This window comes from Centroberyx gerrardi, chromosome 6, assembly GCF_048128805.1.
Source record: "Centroberyx gerrardi isolate f3 chromosome 6, fCenGer3.hap1.cur.20231027, whole genome shotgun sequence".
NCBI lineage: Eukaryota > Metazoa > Chordata > Actinopteri > Beryciformes > Berycidae > Centroberyx > Centroberyx gerrardi.
The window spans coordinates 26987237-27006356 of NC_136002.1; the positions used below are offsets into that span (position 1 = coordinate 26987237).

At 41.7% G+C, this 19120-nt stretch overlaps 1 protein-coding gene across 1 annotated transcript; it reads right to left on the reverse strand.

The window, feature by feature from the left end:
• Positions 1-3305: 3305 nt before the first annotated feature.
• On the reverse strand, positions 3306-14824 carry cep126 (centrosomal protein 126). Its single transcript, XM_078283942.1, has 13 exons — positions 14775-14824; positions 14309-14419; positions 12361-12506; positions 12145-12256; positions 11789-11978; positions 9760-9838; positions 7831-8892; positions 7013-7168; positions 6053-6192; positions 5620-5689; positions 5019-5228; positions 4298-4362; positions 3306-4200 (listed from the first exon to the last, which is right to left on the reverse strand). The coding sequence occupies exons 1-13, from the start codon at positions 14822-14824 to the stop codon at positions 4117-4119; spliced, it is 2475 nt and encodes an 824-aa protein (XP_078140068.1). The 3' UTR covers positions 3306-4116.
• Positions 14825-19120: the final 4296 nt, after the last annotated feature.

Here is a 19120-nt window from a genome sequence, read left to right on the forward strand (position 1 = left end):
TTTGTCAAGATCCAGTCTCTTTGGATATAGAGGCTCTGTTTCAACTCCTTTCCCATACATTGAGCGAATGAATGATTATGAAGCCCTATTAAATTCCCGCAGACACTGTAAAGCCCCGATGAACAGATTAAAGAGCCGTGTTCATGTGTGCTCAGGCTGCCAGTCACACATCCAGCCTCTTGCTGTGTTTCTGATCGCGTCAGATGTCACAATCCACGGTTCAAGTTGATTTTATTCATTTATTCCTTTCAGTTTGTTTGATTTGGTTTTATTTTAACTTTTAATGGTCGCCTCGCCTCGCTGCAGCAATTTTTAAACACCCAAGCTGAGCAAAAACTAGTGTAAAAATACGCTTATACTTCAAAACATTCAATAATATTCCTATAGGGACTTCCAGGGTGTGTGTGTGGCACTCTGTCGTACTTTATGGTATTTTTTAAACTCCTATCACTATAATATTCCTATAATTGTCCTATAGGGATTTATTGTTTTGCTTTGATATTTTTCAATGTGTCCTTCCAAAATGTATTATAGGATCACTATAATTTACAACATAATTATCGAGGAACTGTCTAATGTCTGCACAGTATTTCAGGATTTTTGTTATGTTTTGACATGTGTGAATGAAACATTACACGCACACATGCAGCCGGTCAAGAGATGTCCATTGTTTGGGTGAAAGTAGTCATTTTCAGATCATTGTAACGCACTCAGACGCATTAAATAGATGGACTGCAGCGGACCGGCAGCCTGCAGCCTGCAGCCTGCAGCCGGAGGGGACCACCCACTTAGCAGAATGGGCCAATTTGGTCAACTGGTCAACATCTCTTCAGGCGACGCAGTCTGGTTTGGTTGGATGTTACAGGACACCAGCACGCGTTGTTTGAACCACTGGTTGTATTTCACTGCGTCAGTGTGAACTCCTGTAATGCGAGGAAACTATCAGTCTTTCCTGTTTTAAAAGGCTCGGTCTTGTTCTATTATCGGATAGTGACGCACAGTTGCTACGGTCTGTGCAGATGGGAGCACGAGCGCCTCCTACGGGATTTGGGTAGGTCATAATAAACATTGAGCGCACGCGCACACGCACACACACACACACACACACACACACACACACACGCACACACACACACTTGTGTTTCACTTAAGGCCCACCCCAAACCAAATTTTAATCCTAATCCAAGCCTTAACTTCTTAAAACTATAGACCTTTTCCTGATTAGATCTTGCAAACAGATCAAATGACCACCTTTTCAGGCTACACACACACACACACCGACACACACAGATACACACACACACACACACACACACACACACACACACACACACACACACACACACACACACACACACATTAACACTGACTGAAATTTTGGATATAAAGTACACAATTATCTTCTTTCTTTCTTTCTTTCTTTCTTTCTTTCTTTCTTTCTTTCTTTCCAAAATCAAATGTAGTAAAAATTTTGATTATAACACTCTAGTGTATGGAATCTAAAATACGGCAAAAAATTTCATTCGTTATATGCAAAAATACATATATTTGACCATACGGTTATATTATCCAGTCTATTTCATCTCTTTATCTACATCCATTTAATGTTCCGGTTTGAGCCAGACACTCATTGCATGTTAGATGGACTGTGACATAACATGACTAAAACCCTTGTGAGTTTCAGCCTCACAGAACACACACGCACACACACACACACACACACACACACACCACAGCACAAGCTTGAACTTGCACCTCTGAAGATGTCTTGCCTTATTTTCAATGCTCTTGCCCTTTCTTGTTGAGTTTCTGGGAGTTGGGCTGGTTAAGGCTTAAATATAATTAAGCTCACTATTGTATAATGACTCGGCTCCGAACATGAACAGTAGTAGCCTAAAGGTAAGATCTGTGAGGGCAGGCCTGAAGTACACCAGTATAATATATAATATTGCTCTTTACTTTCATGCCAATAAAGTACAGTGCGTTGAAATTCATTTGTTCAAAAAAAATAAAATCTATGGGTATTAGGTCAGGTCTCTAATTGTGATTTTTTGAGAAACCACACACATATTCAGGATAAAGCCCTAAGATTAAACCTAACCCCGACATTGAATATCTATTGATTACTTTTCACACTATGGCATCACCTGAAACTCAGTAGACTTTTAACTGACACATTATAGCTACTTGATTATACATTGGATATCAGCAGTAGACTATTCAAATAAAGTGTGTGTGTTTTTTCTTCTGCAGTCACCTCATGCCCACTGGCTCAGAACTGACAGTCACGTCCCTCCTCAAATAACCACAGTGGACATCTTTTGTCCTTTTTTAGCATAGTAGAGTATAGATCATTTCACACAGCTTGTCACAGGGCCGCTGCAGGCATCACACGGGAAAGCTGAGCATATTTTGTCTCCCTGTGTCTGTTCTCACTTGCGGTGTAAGCTAGCGAGGAGACGGTGCATGACTCTGCATGGCAAAAACACACTACAGTCACATTATTGTCTTCAGCTCCGTGATGAAATACCCAGAATGTACACATGCAAAGAACCAGAAACCTGTAGTTAAACAAAAAAAAAAAAAAAAAAAAAAGGTTTCGTCACATTTGAGAGCCCTGACACTTAAAATGAGCTTGGGCTTCTTCCACCTCTTGGAACAAGTCCTAGCAGGCTGACTGAGGGGCAAAACCAGACACGCTGCTGAGGGAGGGGCAACTGGATTCACACTAACCTCTCCACCTTCTTTTTTTTCCCCCTCTGGTAAAACCTCTTGTTAGGGAGGGAGATACAGAAACATTTCATAAAAGATCCTCTTCCTCCACACAACAGCCTACAACTAAAATTGAAATCGTTTCAGCATCTAATCAATAATGCTGCTATCATTTAAAGCCTTTTTAAGTGACGTAAAACCAGAGTAAAGTTGAGTGTGGATGCATTGCAACAGAAGGCAGGAAACCCTCTGGCAGAGATTGACACCATCACCTTGTTGAGCCAGTAGGTTGAGTCTAGTGCACAAGACATAATCTTCCCTTTTACAACCATCAAAGAAAAGCAAACACACCTTTGGCGTTGCGACATTTCTCACTCTGTAAACGCTTCCTTCTCTCAGTCCATTCATTGACTGTGTTACAGATGGCTGAGGAAATGATAAGACAGGGACAGAATCCAATCAGTTCAGCAGTATATTAATAAAAGAGCTTTATTTAGTTCATTATCAATACGATCCCCAATAGTATCCCCGATAGTTTCCATGCTGACACCAAATTACAGTCTCGCTCTATAAAATATATAGAGGAAACATTGCGCTGAAAATAAATATTAATCGTATACAAAAATATATATATATATTCTCTACGGGGAAACCAAATACAATCAAGAAATCTGCATCAATTCCTGACTGTGAAGTAGATGTATGTGACAAAGCCATCTAATGTTACAATATTTCATTTAGTTATATGGGTCGCATCAAGATATAAAAATCAAAAAGTGGAAGTCCTTGTTTGGATCTTTGTACAAGAGAAAGTGCAAAACACACCACACCGTGCAGCATTCACTCCAATTCAAGTAAGCAAGCATTATAAAGTCATATGTTTTTGGTAGACCTACTGCTGCAATTAAGTATCATCGTTTTTCAATACAGACATTTTGAATTAATGAAATAAAAAAACAAAGCCATTATAATTTCGGTAGGCACTTATAATGTAATTGCTTAATAGTAAGTAGGTAACAAAAAGCTAAACAAAATTTTATTTTATCTATGCACAGGTACAAGGTGAACTGATGTCACTGTGTTACACGTTCAAAATTTCAACGTGTTCTTGCTCAAGCAGATGGCGTAAATACAAAAACAAACTCAATAACTTAAACTTCAATTTGATCTCATTTTGCCTATTTGTTTTTTTTAAACTCAAACTAGGGATCCTCTCTAATCTGATAACTGCAAACATCTCCAGAGCTTGGTGTTACTCCAGCAGCAGCAGGCACATTAAGTGGTTTCAAAAGAGGCGGAGTCCCTTTTAGAGGGTCATAAAGTGCTTGTTCGTACAGTATACCACAGGACAGGTCCAACGCACAGATGGAAGTGAGGACCGCTGTGAACCGTACAGGCCTCAGGTCAGAATTTCCTCTGGTTTCGAGAGCGGCTGTCAGCTGAGAATGCGCGGTGCCTGTGATGGATCGTAGCCTTCCCTTCCCTCGTCTGAAAACATCCGAAGAAGGTGAGGAAAAGAATGTGTTCGTCAAAGTCACCTCAAATGTCAAGACAAGCAACATTTCCCTTAAAACGTCATACTTACAGCGGGCGCGTCGATGTGAACGAGGCCGCGCACAGCAGCACTACCCCCAACATGCTCCTGAACACCTGCAGAGGAATAAGAGAGGCAGCAGTGGTAACATATTAATGCTTTTGTGCCTCAACCAGAATAGTGCTGTGACCAAGTCAACTTTGCTCGAGTCCCAAGTCAGTCTCAAGGCTTGAGGCACAAGTCCCAAGTCAAGTCCCAAGTCTAGATGTAGAACATCAAGTCAAGTCAGAACAAGTCAAGAGTCCAGTATCAATTTAATATCTTAAAGAAAACTAAATATCTAGGACTTTTCACTGCAATATGGTTTTAATAGGATAAAAACTTGGTAAGTGCATCATGAGTTTGATTTCTATAATCAGTTTCAACTTCAATAAATTCAATCATTCCATACAAATTCAGAAAACAGAATTTAAATTCAGTCGTCTGGTGGAACAAATCTCATCACTTTCAATCTAAGTCATTTGCACAAACACAAGAAGATTCTGAAGTCTTTTGTCAAAACTTTAGAAACCTTTTCAAGTCATCAAAGTCCCAAGTCACCAAAACCCAAGTCAGGTCAAGTCTCAAGTCTTCTCTTCATGCATCAAGTCAAGTCTCAAGCAATTAAAATTGTGACTTGAGTCTGACTCGAGTCCAAGTCATGCGACTCGAGTCCCCGCCTCTGCTAACTACAATCAAGTTGATCAGTTCTGGCCTGGTGCAAGGCGCTCACAGTGCAGCTGGTGGTTGAGTCTGTCCAGGGAGAGGAGGATTTTCTGCTCCTCCAAGGAAATGGCGGTGAGTCCCTGCTGCTGGCCGCGCTGCTGCACCGCTCCAGGCCTCTGTGTTTGGGCCGTTTCCATAGCAGCCATAATATCCCTTTCTTCCAGCAGGCCTTCGCCGTGCATTTCTGCCAGGTGAAACTGGGCCGCGCTCTCCAAGCCTGCGAGCGGAGGGGAAGGCACATCAGAGGCATTACTTCTGACTTGACTAGAACGACGGGCTTCATTTTTCAGTTTGTTTGTACATTTATGTGTAAAATGCAGCTGTACGAAAAATCGAACAAACGTTAAATTTCACATGTTTAAGTCCCTTTTGTACTGTTAAAATTATCAAGCGTGGTATCAGTCTATTGGTGATAGATGTTTGTAATGAGAAAATTAGTTTTACTTTTACATTACTCCTAAAAACTTTGAAGGATTCTTTTCTGGCAAGCAAGAGAGTCCTATGAGATGGTGAATTTCACAGAAGACAGTGTTGATTTTTAAGATTAAAAGGTTTCCTTCCATCCATGACAGAAACCCACACACAGACACACAATGCACATAAAATACCTTCGTATGGAAGTGCCACGTCATAAGTACTGGAGAAAGGTCTAGCTGGGTCTGTGGCCTGTTTTGTTGGCTAAGCAAAATGAAAGCACAAAACAGAACATATAAGGTTAAAGTCATTTAGATTAACCTTAAATAATACAGTACACTGCAAAATTTCTAGGTGACAGGCATAAAGCACAAACGCATGGACAAACAAAACGAGCTCTAAACAAAAGATGACATGACTCAGCGGCACTTTTTTGCGAAACACTGGCGACTCAAGTCTATCCGGAAAGCCTCGTCTTGAAAAGCCTAAATCGTGGCGTCTGGTGGATTTTTACCAGCAATGAAAAGGGGATTGTGAAACCGATTCAGCAAGTTCTAACACACCCTTTAGTGATGTTTAGGAACTGTTCTCTCTGTGCCTCCCCACAGGGCAACTGCATGCACGTACCTGAGAGGGCAGAGGAAACCTTCTGTTCCCCGAGCCAGGAGCCAGCTGTCTGCTTGGCTCCGCACCGGCCTTCCTCCTGACGCCGCCGCCGCCGCCGCCACCGCCACTCTCCAGGGCCGGCCGTCTGACGAGGTTCCTTGCTGAAAGGAGAGATTGACTTCTATTGATATCACACAGAAACAACAAAAAACTACAGCAACAGTGGTTTGAATTTTAACTACAGCACGGTGAGGCCCAGGAGCCGGCGGTCCTCTAAAGAAGATGCATTACAAATTCTTTAGTCTGCAGTAAAAGCTGACTGAAAACAACAACGGCTATTGTTGAGCTTGTTAAATAATAACTGCAAGGTGTAGCACTTTTCTTAACAAAGATGCAAAGTGCTGTAAAATAAATGGAGCAAAACAAACATACTGAAGGACAATCAGCTGTAATAAAGGGAGGATGTGCACAGTGCGTTAAAGCCGGCTCAGCAAAATTCATTCATTGACTCCCGGCAAACAAATTAGTTCAGTTTGTGACTTGAATAAGCAATATGCAGGAACATGATATCTATATTGTAAAGCTGTAATATGGCAGCTTTTTAATTCATTTTTTCCCTGATATACTGTACACAACTCAAAGTGTTTAAAACTTTATATTTGTATTGTAATAAAGACGTGAGTTCTGGTTCCAAATGTCATTTTGGGACAGAACTCTTTTCTGTTTTGTTAGGGTTTTCTGTTTGTCCCTTTAAAATGACACTGCAAGCCATATCACAGTTTCAATATTTATCAAATAAATGCAATATATGTTGTCCATATCATGCAGCTCAACTTGTGTGTGTAAGCACTGTTAAGCTGTGCCATATTTCTAAGTAGTGCTGACATACAGGCTGAAGCGTAAATTAAGTAATTACACATTCTAAATAGTATTCTTTTATGCAATGAGAAAATGTGGTTTAGATGCAGCGTTTGATCTCACCATTGGAAGGGGAGAGAAAGAAGCCACCCATTCTTGTGACGGCTTTGACACCACTGATAAGACTATCACCGTTGATGGTAACATGGGACAGATTGGCACGGGCTTGAGGCAAGGCAGACAACGGGCCATTGTGAGTCAGGAAGTTTCTAGGGTCACCTAAGTCGATTATAAAAAAAAACAGAAAGTCTAAGAGAATGTTCCAAGCGTTCACTTTTCAGAAGTTACTCGCTTCCCTTTCGCCACGTATATAATCAAAACTTCGGACTTTTCAACACCAGAACATAAGATGACCCAAAAAGAACAGTATCTCTGTTATTATATAGATCTATTTCAACAAAATAGTAATCTCATAAACAGTGGTAAGTACAAGGGGCCAAAGAAAACATGGCGTATCGATGCAATTTATGAAAAACAGCTTTCTGGAGAAAAAATATCTGTTAAGAATCTCATACAACTTTCCAAATTGGCAGACACACAAAGAGCATACAGTCCATTCATTGGATTTTCCTTCGTCTATGACAAGGTGTGAACACAGTTTGTGGTAAAAAAAAGATTGATTTTAGGGGTCACAGGGCTTGTAATGGTATGTAAGGATAAAGATTCAACAGGATAAGAGGGAAAAATATAATGTACGGATTGGAAAAAAGAAACCAATCATTAAACAACTGGCTTGAAATTTGAAGATGCATAGCTAATGCTAAGAAATAAGCTTAAGAGAAACTGCACAAAAGTCCAAATTACACATCCCTGCAGGCAACAACAGACACATGGACTAGGCCTAAGCTGTGTGAGGGGCTGTCAGCCAAAATATACATTACCGTCCTTGGTGGCTAAGGCAGTGCGGACACCATGCCAGAGCTGTGAGATCTCCTCTTCTGTGGGAGTGCAATCTAAACAGAGGCCTTTTTCATTGTACACCAGCCCTCTTCTCCCACCGCAGCCCTGAGTCTCCTGATGACCCGAGCTAGGCGTGCCTTTGGTGCTGCCCTCCAAGACGGGGCAGGTATACGAGGGTGGCAGCGGTGTATACATAACACTACTATCTGTTCTGATTACGTGATGTGTGTAAGGTGAGAAAAAGCCCTTTGAGTTGTCCTTGTGCGAGGCCTGCTCTTCAGGCAGAGCTTGTTTACAGTTCACACTGGCCTGATCCACGCCGTAAGGAGTCTTGGTGATGTACGGCGTCTTGTCTCCCGCGTTTTCTTCCGCAGTTTCCATCCTGGGAGGTGGGCGAGGGACCATGATCTTCCCCTGGGTCTTGGCAATCTGACTGACCTCGGTGGCAGATTGAGGTCGCACGACGGTGCCCTTTCTGGCGCGCGAGGAAACAGGACCCACTCCGACTCGGGCAGAGCGCGCTCTCCTCGGGACCTTGGGGCCAGCCGTCCTGGTGCTGCTCTGCGGCACCTTGACCTCGTCTCCTCGCTCCTGGGGCAGGCTGACTTGAACCCCGACATCTGCCCACGCTTGCTTTGTAAAGTGATAACCAGTGGAGGCTGGAGGGGTCATGGCAGGTCCGGGCCTGGAAGCCCCTGAGACCGAAGCGAGACTCAGCTGGTGGTCTTCTGGGCTGCTCTTTGACTGAGATAGATTGGAAGACCTGCCTTTCATCTGTTTCCTTACGTTTATATTCTGCTCTTTGTCCTCTTTTTCCAAATTTACTTCATCAAACCAGCGCAACTTCTTTTTGACACTCTTGTTGCCCTCCACATCCCTGGTTTTCGCCCTTGTCAATTCAACGCTATCTCTAATCGTTAAGGCTACTTGTTTTGCAAAAATCAAATGTCCTGAGCCATACGCAAATGTGGCGTCTCCGGACACATATTTGGACTGCTTTTTAAGGATTCCTTTAATGATTCGGACTTCACATATTTTGGAATCTGAATGAGATGTCCCCGCTGAGAGAGCTAATCTTTGTGCTTCCTCCTCAGGACACTTAAGGCATTTAGGAGTGTCTGATTTGATGTTAGACAAGCATGCTTGTTGCAGTGATCCTGTGCTCACAGACTTCTCAATTTTGGATTCTGAGTTTGAAACCTTATTGAGGTTGTTTATGGAATCACTAGACTTTTTCTGGGATGACAGATAGTTGTTTTCTCTTCCTGTTTGCTGGATAGTTTCTTCATGTGGGGCATTATCTGTGGTGCTATCTTTCAAGAAAGTATTGGGCTTTGGGAGAGCCTCAAACAAAATGTCTTTGTGGTTGCCGTTTTTAGCAGGCAAAAGGATTTCTGTAGCTGATGGATGTTTTGCATGTCTGTCATCATGGACGCTCTGCTGCCGGACATCAAACTGCGCCTCCTGTTTGAGACAAGAAAGTTCAAGCGCTGTGTTGCCTGGAGCAACTTTGTTATTTGTAACCACTGTGATTTTGTCATTGGGACTGTTTTGTGGGTGGCTTTCCCCATAGTGCTCTGCATCAATAATTTCACAAAGAGTTAACAGACTGCAGTTGCCCAGAGGGGGCTGGGCTTCCATTTTAGGAGTTTGCTCAATAGATGTGAACCCCCGTGTGGCTTGAGAAGGGTTGTGCATCCTATTGTTTAGCCCTTCAGACTCCTCTTGTTTTTTGGGCTTAGGGTCATGCATCTTTCTCGGTTGGGGTAAGTTATCACCGAGAAGCATGGCCGCTGAGGAAGAAGTTAGGTCAGATGACGGACACAAATCATTTTGGCTTCTCTGGAGTGACTGGGGCTTCTCCGAGTCAAGCAACAAGGATGAATAGGAACATTGTAGATGTATTGTGCTGTGGCTGGGGTCCTCATTCTCCAAGCTGTCCAGACTTGACAGGCTTTCAGAATGACTGAGATGATACGCATGGTGCTCCTAAAATATGAAGACAAAAGAGTGATGATGAGCAGCAAACAACAGTATGCATTACATTTTCCATATATCTGGAGGTGGCCAACACAAACAAAACAAGTGACATACTGTTTCTGTGTTTGAGAGAGAGAGGGAGAGGGAGAGGGGAAGACACACAGAGAGAGGGAGAGAGACAGAGAGAGAGAGGGGGAGAGAGAGAGAATTTGAGTGTCATAGTGTACTCTGATGCACTAGTCATCTCTCTAAAAGGGGCCTTGTTTGCTCTGGTGATGCTCAAGCACGTCTTGGCAGGCAAATCAAGGCTAGGATTACACTTTACCTCATGCCCCTTTTCATTTTCCCCTCAACAGCGCACTGAATGCCACAGAACAAAAGTTTGGCAGCTGTATTTGTTAACAATTTCTTAAAGGTGATAAGTCCCCTACCAAATGTTACATTTTTCCCTTCAGACAAAGGGGGTGTTAACCTACTTTAAATTCCTGTGCAAAAAAAAAAGGAATTTTCACTGATGTTAAGCACCATAACATTTTTAATTTAAGCTCACATTCCAAATTCTACCCCCTGAAAATATGACAAAATAGGTGGTGTTATAGTTGTTATGTACACTTGCTGAATTGTAGTTCATGTATTACGCCCCTTTTACATTGGATTAGCAACCCGAGAAAATACTGTCAGTGTGAAAGGGTCAACCCAGGTAAGCAGACCTGGAAAAAAACCCTGGTCGAGATCAGGGTTGGGACCTGGGTCAAACTCCGGTCCGCTTGGTGTGAAAGTCCAGTGCTTAGCCCGTGCCATGAAACCACACTTCTTTTCTGGCACGAGTGTTACGTAAAAAGGCGCACTATATAAGGTGCTTGTTTACAAAGTTGAGACCTTACAGCGGCTACAACAGAGGAGCTTCACAGAACAGCGTCTGAAGCGTCGTCTTGTCTGCCACGCTGAGCAGCACAGAATGTAAACATGTCTGCTTCTGATGACATTATAAGGTGACAGCCCATAGATAAGTGACGATTAAGGCAGTGCACTCGCATACACGGGTCTGTCCTGCGTCTGGGGTGAACGGTAGAGACACGGGACAATCTTGTGTACAAGGTTGGGGGTGAATTGCCTCCTCCACAGGATGGACCTGGATCAGGAAGCCTTAATATTCCCGAGTCAGGTGTGATAAAGGGGTATTACACATATTATACAGGATTTCATGCAGACATCAGTACCTTTGAGGTGTTCTGGTAGCTCAGTGGAAGTCTAGTCCGCACACCTGAGTTGGTACAAGTTTCAAAATGCGGCTCATGGCCTTCATTGCATATTTCCCATGCCGTCATACACATATACAAGATATCAGATTTCTACCTGCAGGGATCATTAAAGCATCACATTATTATTATTTATTACCAGCAGAGTTAACTGCTCCACTCAGTGAGGACAGTGCTCCCACATAAACGAAGAAATAACCTAATTCTCTGTTATAATTATAAACCATAAATCTATTGAAGCAACTATTCACATGCATACATTTCACCAGAGGGGTCAGAGTGTAGCGGCAGCCAGGAGGGGTGTCCCTGGTGCAGGTAGGGACTCATGCCACCCTGCTGCCCCCTGTAGGTCTACATGTGTAGGATGAGATGCAAAAAAAATATGTTTTGGAAAAAACCCACAAAAAACACTTTGGGAGACAGGGGGAGACAATCCAGAAAATCCAGCCTTCTTAAAGAAAAGCTGAGCTTTTGTTATAGTTCCCCCAAAGGGCCAGTGAGTGTAATAATTCAGAGCTGAGAACTAGTCAAGGCTGGCCGAGTCCGAAGCCTCTCACATGAAGAGGGCGGAAAGATTAAAAATATATCAGTATAAGCCTTGGTTTATGTTGGTCGACCAGATCAATACTCCGCACTACACCGAGCACAGAGGCAAACTACATCCTTTTGTCTTACTGCACATTCGGCTCAAGTAACCTACCTGAGGACTGCAAGTGTCTCGTTCCTTCTCTTGTGCGTCTTGAATCTCACTGAAAAAAAGCTGCTGACTGCTCTTGAAGCCGGTCATGCTATGTTCCTGAAGCAGTTTGGTGTAAGCCTCCACAGCGGAGAGCGCCCGGCGGTGGGAGGCTCTTGATGCCGTGGGAGGCTTTGGAGAGGGAGTGCAGCTCCTGAGACAAACGGTTTGTTTTTTATGGAAAGAACGGAAAAATATACAGATAAATCAAAGATGTGACTCCTCCAGTTGCTGTAAAACATATAAAAAATAATGCCACAAAAATCTGAATCCTGCGTCTTAATTTCACCCATGTAAACAAGGGGTTGACTTTTTTTTACCTGCTAAAGTTCGAGTTGCTGGACAGGAAAGAGGACTGCCGGCTGTATGAACTCAAGGCGCCTTGAATCTGATTAAGCGCATCTTCAATATTTGGGACGTTCTTTCTAAAAGCTGAAACATCATAAAGGGAAAGATTCATAGCCTACTACAGCGTGTCAAGACCATTGTGTGTTATTTCTCAGCTCAAAGAGGGATTTGTAAGCTGCGACACTAACATTGTCTTCTTCTCTGAGAAGGAGGTAGATGGGCTCTTTGGAAGCGCTCGGTGGCGTCCTGCACCCGCTGTCTGCGCTGCTGCAGGATGTTCTCTCTCAGCCGCTGTTCCTGCACATCCCACTGCTTCCGCCTTTCCTCCAGAGCCCTGCGGCATAAAGAGAGCAGCAGTCTAAGAAATTAAGGCACAATCTAATTGATTAGGTCTAGAGTGACCACGTTTTAGATACAGAAACCCGAGTCCATTCCTCGAGGTGTGTTTGCAACACAGTCATTAATAAGTTAAAGCTACCACTCTCTACTGGTTTACAGAGGAAGGCAATAATGATACCAACCAGGCTCAAAGTAATCCAGCATCAGTGACTTTTTTTTTTTTTTTACACAGCTCAAAAATAGGCGAAAAAAGGCAATCCAGGTCGACAAGAGTGATGGGAATTTTTAACAGTAGTGGGGCCCAGAAAACTAGGCAGCCACTACCAGGGCACCAACATGTTTGTGTAAGAGCATCAATCACTCACACATGGAAGCTCATGGGTAAAAGACCTGTAATAAACATAACAATATAGTACAATATGCATGCATTTGTCATAAAAAAAATCCTACTGTCTCTCTCTATGTCAGAGCAGATTTGATTACTGAATTTTTAGCATTTTATAAAATAACATGTTCAGCACTTGTACTCAAGCCTTTAGCGAACATGTTTCTGTACCATTATGAATGTTAAACATTAGACTAATAAGACAAAATTGTGTAATTGTGCATTGAATTCTGAATATTTAGGTGGCCCAAACTCATTTGTTAAATTGTTTCCAATCACGCATTGTGATTGGACAAGAGGTGTTCCACAAGTGCTTTTAACCGCAATATACAAACTTTGTACTTCATCGTTCCCAAAGCTTGTATATTTGTTTAGTGTTTGATACTATTGTAAAAATCATGCACATGTTGTATAAAAGCAATAACATGCTGTCGGTCAGGCTGTATCGTGGTTACTGGCACCGGGTGTGTTGATCTATGTAAATGATCTACTGAGGTGAAATATTGCTTTACGATCTTTAATAGCACCTAAATAATGTTTGATCAGTGCAACCAGTTGCTATTCGTGATACAGCTGTAAAACAAGGAACAAACATGGAAAACAAGCTCCATGTCATGCAATGTAATAAACACTGAGGTTGTCTTTTCACCTCAGTAGATCATTTTCACTTTTTTAGCAAACACACCTCTCTATTTTGCAGAGTGGGTGCAAGTATGATTTTGAGTTTCCATAAAAGTAAGAGTTTTTGTTTTACTACATATATATATACAGTATATAGCTGACGGATCATTAACTCTTGGAGAGGTGTGTGTGTTAAGATCCATATCATGCAATGTAATAAATAAGGTTGTCTTAACTTTGGACTTGCTTTTCACTGCGCCCACGTAGCTTTAAAGAATAATAATCACTTGCCTCTGAAAATCTAAATTGCCTCTTAGATAATCATACAATAAAACTGCAACCATCCTTGCATTAGCCCACACTCTCTCCACCCCCTTTTCCTGCCCTGAAACATGTGCGCTGTGTTTAGAAACGCCAACACTCGCTTTTAGCCGCTGCACAGATTTAGAAGGTTATTATCTGTAAGGGATTTGAGCCTCATGCTGCGCTGAACGTTTGCAGGGCGGCGCTTTAGCCGGCGCTCTGACCCACAGTTACCCTCTGGGCCAACAGATCTATTTCCAGGTCTAGACGACCAAATCCTGTCAAACGCAACCGTGACTTGCCGAATGTCTCATCCACCACTGCCCTTATCCTCAAAGGTGTGCCAGCCAGAGCCAGAACCATAAGCAGGTCTCTCTCTCTCTCTCGCAGGTGCAGGCAATAATATGAAGACAGTAGGGTGAACTGATAGGGGACGTAGACCTGTTGTTTCCAATGTAAAAATGCATTATTATTAGACTGAAACTGACTTCCTGCGCCGGTTGGTTTCCAGGGAGAACTTGTGAGCGCGGGATCTGCATGACCTCTGCTCCTCCACCAGAAGCTGTCGCTCATCTTCAAGGCCTCCATCAGCTCCGAGCCTGGAATGTCTACAAGTGAACAGCTAAGGAGGAAACTGCAGTGTAGCGAATATCACTTAAACACAACCGTCAACTTGAATGAATAAAAAATGTCAAAGTTCTTGTGGATTATACAGGCCAGTCATGTGAGGACACTCTCAGCCTGGATATGTCACTTAACTATGAACACATTATTTCAATCCACTCATTTTTTTAGGCTTAGGCAAATAAGAAAGCTTCTCCACATTTGCTTTGTAACAGAGGTGTGGTCATGCAACAAACGTTTCTACAGTAGATGATAAATGACATGACACACACACACACACACACACACACACACACACACACACACACACACACACACACACACACACACCAAGCAGCAGGATACGAGTGGTAGAAGAAGTTGTCCTTCAGAGCTTGCATTCTAGGAAGCTGCTGATGCTTGTTGACACACAGCAGGCATACAGCTTCAGCTGCTAGCTAACTTGGCTAGCTAATTAGCTAACGTTACCACTACCTTCTGGGGTCTTCACTCAACCATTTGCAGGATGCAGATATACTTGCAAAGGAGATATTCGAGTCCACATATCAGTAGCTTCTTCAATGGGACAACACGCTCGTCGGCCGTTAAAAAAGTAAGAAGTAATTTGGCAAAGTTGCCATTTTTCCAGCTGTCTCTCCTCTCAGTCTGTCTGTGTACAGTCACGCCATGATGGCAACCGAGGACGCGCTGCCTTGACAACGGGGACAGTCGGTGGTGAAATCCACGGCGTGACCAGCAGAGGGCTCAAACTGGCTCAATGCTGCCTTCAGGTGCGCCTCGTAATCTCGTCAGATTACACAGCGTCAACAAACTACATCAAACATCAGCCGAATAGATTACAGTAACACAGCATGGGAGAACAGAGAAAAAGACAAGATGCAATCACCTTTACGTTCAAACAATGTCACATGCATTTAAGAGTCTTAGACATTTAACTCTCAGGTGTTGTCTTCAATTCCTTAGTGAGCTCGTAGGCTATAAGCTTCAAAGTCAATATGAAAAATATATGGGAAAAGGGTCTTTTTGTTCGTTAAATTTTGTTTTGTGAATAATGAAGGAAATGTTTTAGAAGTTAATACTAAAAACTGGTCCAGCTTTTAGCATACAAAATAAGCATTAACCTGCTTGCATGTTGCATTAGCATAACTTTGCATAAAACCAATACCAAAGCAACTGAGCAGTTGTTTTTCTCAAGAATCACTGATAACAAAAACATAAATTTTAGCTCTGGGTGTTACATTTTGCTTAGATGTAATTTGGTCCAAATAAACCTTAGATGTTTTAACAGAAGATATCTGCAACAGAAGGCTATATATTTAGCATTGATGCCAATACATAGAAAGCAGGCTTTGGTCAACCCCTGATCATCAATTGTTGCTTACATGTTCTCCGCTCATCTCCCCTAACGGCACGTCTTCTAAACATCACATCTTGGCAATTTGGGTGCGCAAATTCAGACTTTCCTAGAGGTATTTACCACTAGTTCATTCATGTGCGCTCAGTTTGTGGTTGTGATATTTCCGACGGCACCTGAAGGCAGCAAAGGACTACAACGTGTTGTATCATTAGCAAAAACATTCAAGTCACACTCTAAAAAGTACAACACTGCATTTTAAATATACCTGGTGTTTCAAAAGTAGATACACATTTTTATTTTTTTTATTTGTATAATAATTAGCCTAATAATGTAAAAATGCATAACTTTAGTCACTCAAATTTCCAGCTATGACAAGTGTACCTAGAAACAGGGAAATATTTATAATCATATTTTCATACTGTATAGTAATGTATATAAAATGTATACTTACGTTTGAAACAGGCTGTATTCATAATTGCTTTGCAGAATTACTCAGTGACTACTGCTTATATAAAATTATTCTTGAATTAATGATGGTCTGTTACTTGTCACATTTGACAGCACCGTGAGTTAAGAGGATTAGGGAAATCTCTCTTCGTGATTGTTCTATGTTTTCATAGACATGGGCCACTGCGTCATGTAATCTATTTTCAGACAAGCTTTCATCCGGTCACACACACTATACAGTATTCCCCCTGAGCTACAAAACCATATTGAGTGACAATAGGCAACCTCCAGGCAAGGGGACCATTAATATCTTCATACTTGAGAGAATAACTTGAATTACAGCCTTAACTTTAATGCTATTTGAACCAGTTATATCTCTAAGCCAATGCAATTCAGGTGAACTTAAAACCTTCTATTCCGTGTGTGCAAGTATGACAAGACCGTTTAAACATTTAATCATTAGAGCATACTGGTCACAATCCTACTTTTGACAAGTCAAAATGTGATTAGTCAAAATGACAAATTAAGATATTTACAAAACAACTAGTCAGAATTGCATTTTGACTTGTCAAAGTTACATTTTGACTAGTAGTAGGCCTAGGCTAACTGATTTATTGATCTCTGCAATTCAGTTTGCAGTTCAGGCTATATATCTGCAGTCCATTTGCCACTAGTAGGCTAATGTTGACAAGTCAAAGTGCCAATTTCAGATATCCGCAACTGACTTGTGACTACTCCAAAGATATTGCATGAATATTCAACAGATGCCAACACGTTGTAGAGAAACACGCCCTAAAATGACAAGAGAGGCTGCTAGAAAAGCTGAAGCCCCGCCCGCTGATGTGCAGCCGCAGGAGCGTCAGCAGCAAGTCAGGACGTGAGAGTCAGTCTGACAGGTAGCAGCAGAGTTTCAGAGGGTGACCGGGACGTTTATACAGGCTGATGGACGATTTAGTCTGCAGTGGGTCGTTTTCTGGATGTACTTGGAAGATACAGTGAGGACACGCTAGGGCGCTCAGAGGTGAGTGGGCTGTCCCGTTGGAGTTTTTTTTTTTTTATATTGTTGTTAAAAATAGAACATAATTACTGAAGATATTGAAGATAATTCTGTGCAAATGATTTCGAGAAAGGCCGAAGTTTTGGTAAATTCGGTCTCAACAAGGCTTCTAAGGACAAATCACCTGTAATATTCCTAAAGGGACTCAGTCAAAGTGAGTTTATACTGAGTTTATCGTACATAGTATTTTTGATCTCCTGTGGTATCACTATAATTTTCCTATAATATTGCTTTGGTGTTCTGACATTTTTATGGTGTTCTTCTAAAATGTATTGTAGGATTACTTTAGTTGTTTCTTCATAAAGGATAACGGGACAGAAAACTGACCCTTGCCCCAAATCAATCTCCTAATTAGCCTGGCTCACTTAAATCAACTAAACAGCACTGGGTACAGCAGTTGCATCTGGTTATAGCCCTTCTGTAAGTAATTATGAAGAGGTGTTACTTTTTATGCCTGTTCTCACTGGTGCCTTCTCCAAATATTCACGGTAAAATAATGGAAAAAGTGTAAAGATATGAATGTGATTAGAAGCAATTTACTCAGATCAGTTTCTACAAAGATGAATGGCAACGCATCACATAGGTAGCCCGCATGATGACAAATGAATGCAGCAAAATCATATATAGCTTACAGTTTATCATGAATGCAAAAGTGTTACTGGCAGTTTTTGTAATCCAACATGTGTTTTTTCTATAATGTCTGTTGTCTTTCCTCCCAGGATCACTGTTATATATCTGATTCTCTGTGTCAGATCCCAGTCACCTGTCAGCATGAAGAGGAGCAACACAACAAACACACCTTGGCATTCTCAAAAAAACAGACAGGTAAATCCTATACTGAGCACCTGCCTATGTGTTATTAAAGGGGAAACTGCAGCAATTAATATATTTTTTTATTTCATATACATACGTTTAACCAGTTTTTATTTGGAATTTTCTCATCTTCTTCGGCTGAACAGCATGTCACTATTAATTTTCATTTTATTTTTTCTCCACTGATACAGACTAGGTTCAGATGCCAAAGGTAAATCTGTTGGCAGTCTACTTTGTACAAGAATTCTTTATATATTGCTTGCATCCATCAGTTTGTTCATTTATGTAAAATCTTGTTAACACTAATTATGATTGAATGAAGGGACCGTCACCTGTCATCATCCATCATCATCCATGCGGAAGCCATAGTTTTACCTCATTACTGGCTCCTGAGATAACCAGGTTATTCCGATGTAATTACTGTACAGAAGGTACATTTAGTTTGACAGTGGCACACAATATGATTAGTTTTAAAAGGTAGTCACCGTCTTATGCTAATATGATCATAGTCCAATGATATGGAGTTAAGATCATGCTCGAGTGTTGGAAAATAAAAGTTTACCACTAACCACCTAATTTTAGCCGAACATTGGATGGCATTGTTCTGTGTAACTCCAGAAATGCAAAGCAGAGTCTTCCAACTATAAGGCAGAGACAGAAAGACAAGAAGAAGAAGAAGAAGAAGAATGGATGGACAGTGCCAGGCCATGATATGAGGGAGAGCAGATGATGAGTCTGTGGGTGGCGTCACACATGGAGCGCGAGTTATAATTTAGCTGAGACCAGCTGTCCATCGCACAATGCCTGCTTAGGTCACTATTGTCTAATTCTCCTGGCAATACATTGAAATATAGATGGAGATAATCTTCTTTTATCTAAATCAGCAGGCTCATTAAAGTGATCTATTTGCTTAATTGATAAATGTACCTAACTTATCCTGAAATCTGTCTGTGTAGATTCATTTCAGTCATCCAGGTAGTAAGATGTCCAAAAAATAAAAAC

What these genes read in the sequence shown, in the direction of transcription:
- cep126 (XM_078283942.1), bottom strand. Translation starts at nt 14,824, where the DNA reads ATGCAAGCTCTGAAGGACAACTTCTTCTACCACTCGTATCCTGCTGCT. An exon ending in AGCAACTCGAACTTTAGCAG is followed by an intron (nt 11,979 to 12,144) that starts GTAAAAAAAAGT and finishes CGTTTGTCTCAG; the next exon opens with GAGCTGCACTCCCTCTCCAA. An exon ending in CTTTCTCTCCCCTTCCAATG is followed by an intron (nt 6,193 to 7,012) that starts GTGAGATCAAAC and finishes CTCTCCTTTCAG; the next exon opens with CAAGGAACCTCGTCAGACGG.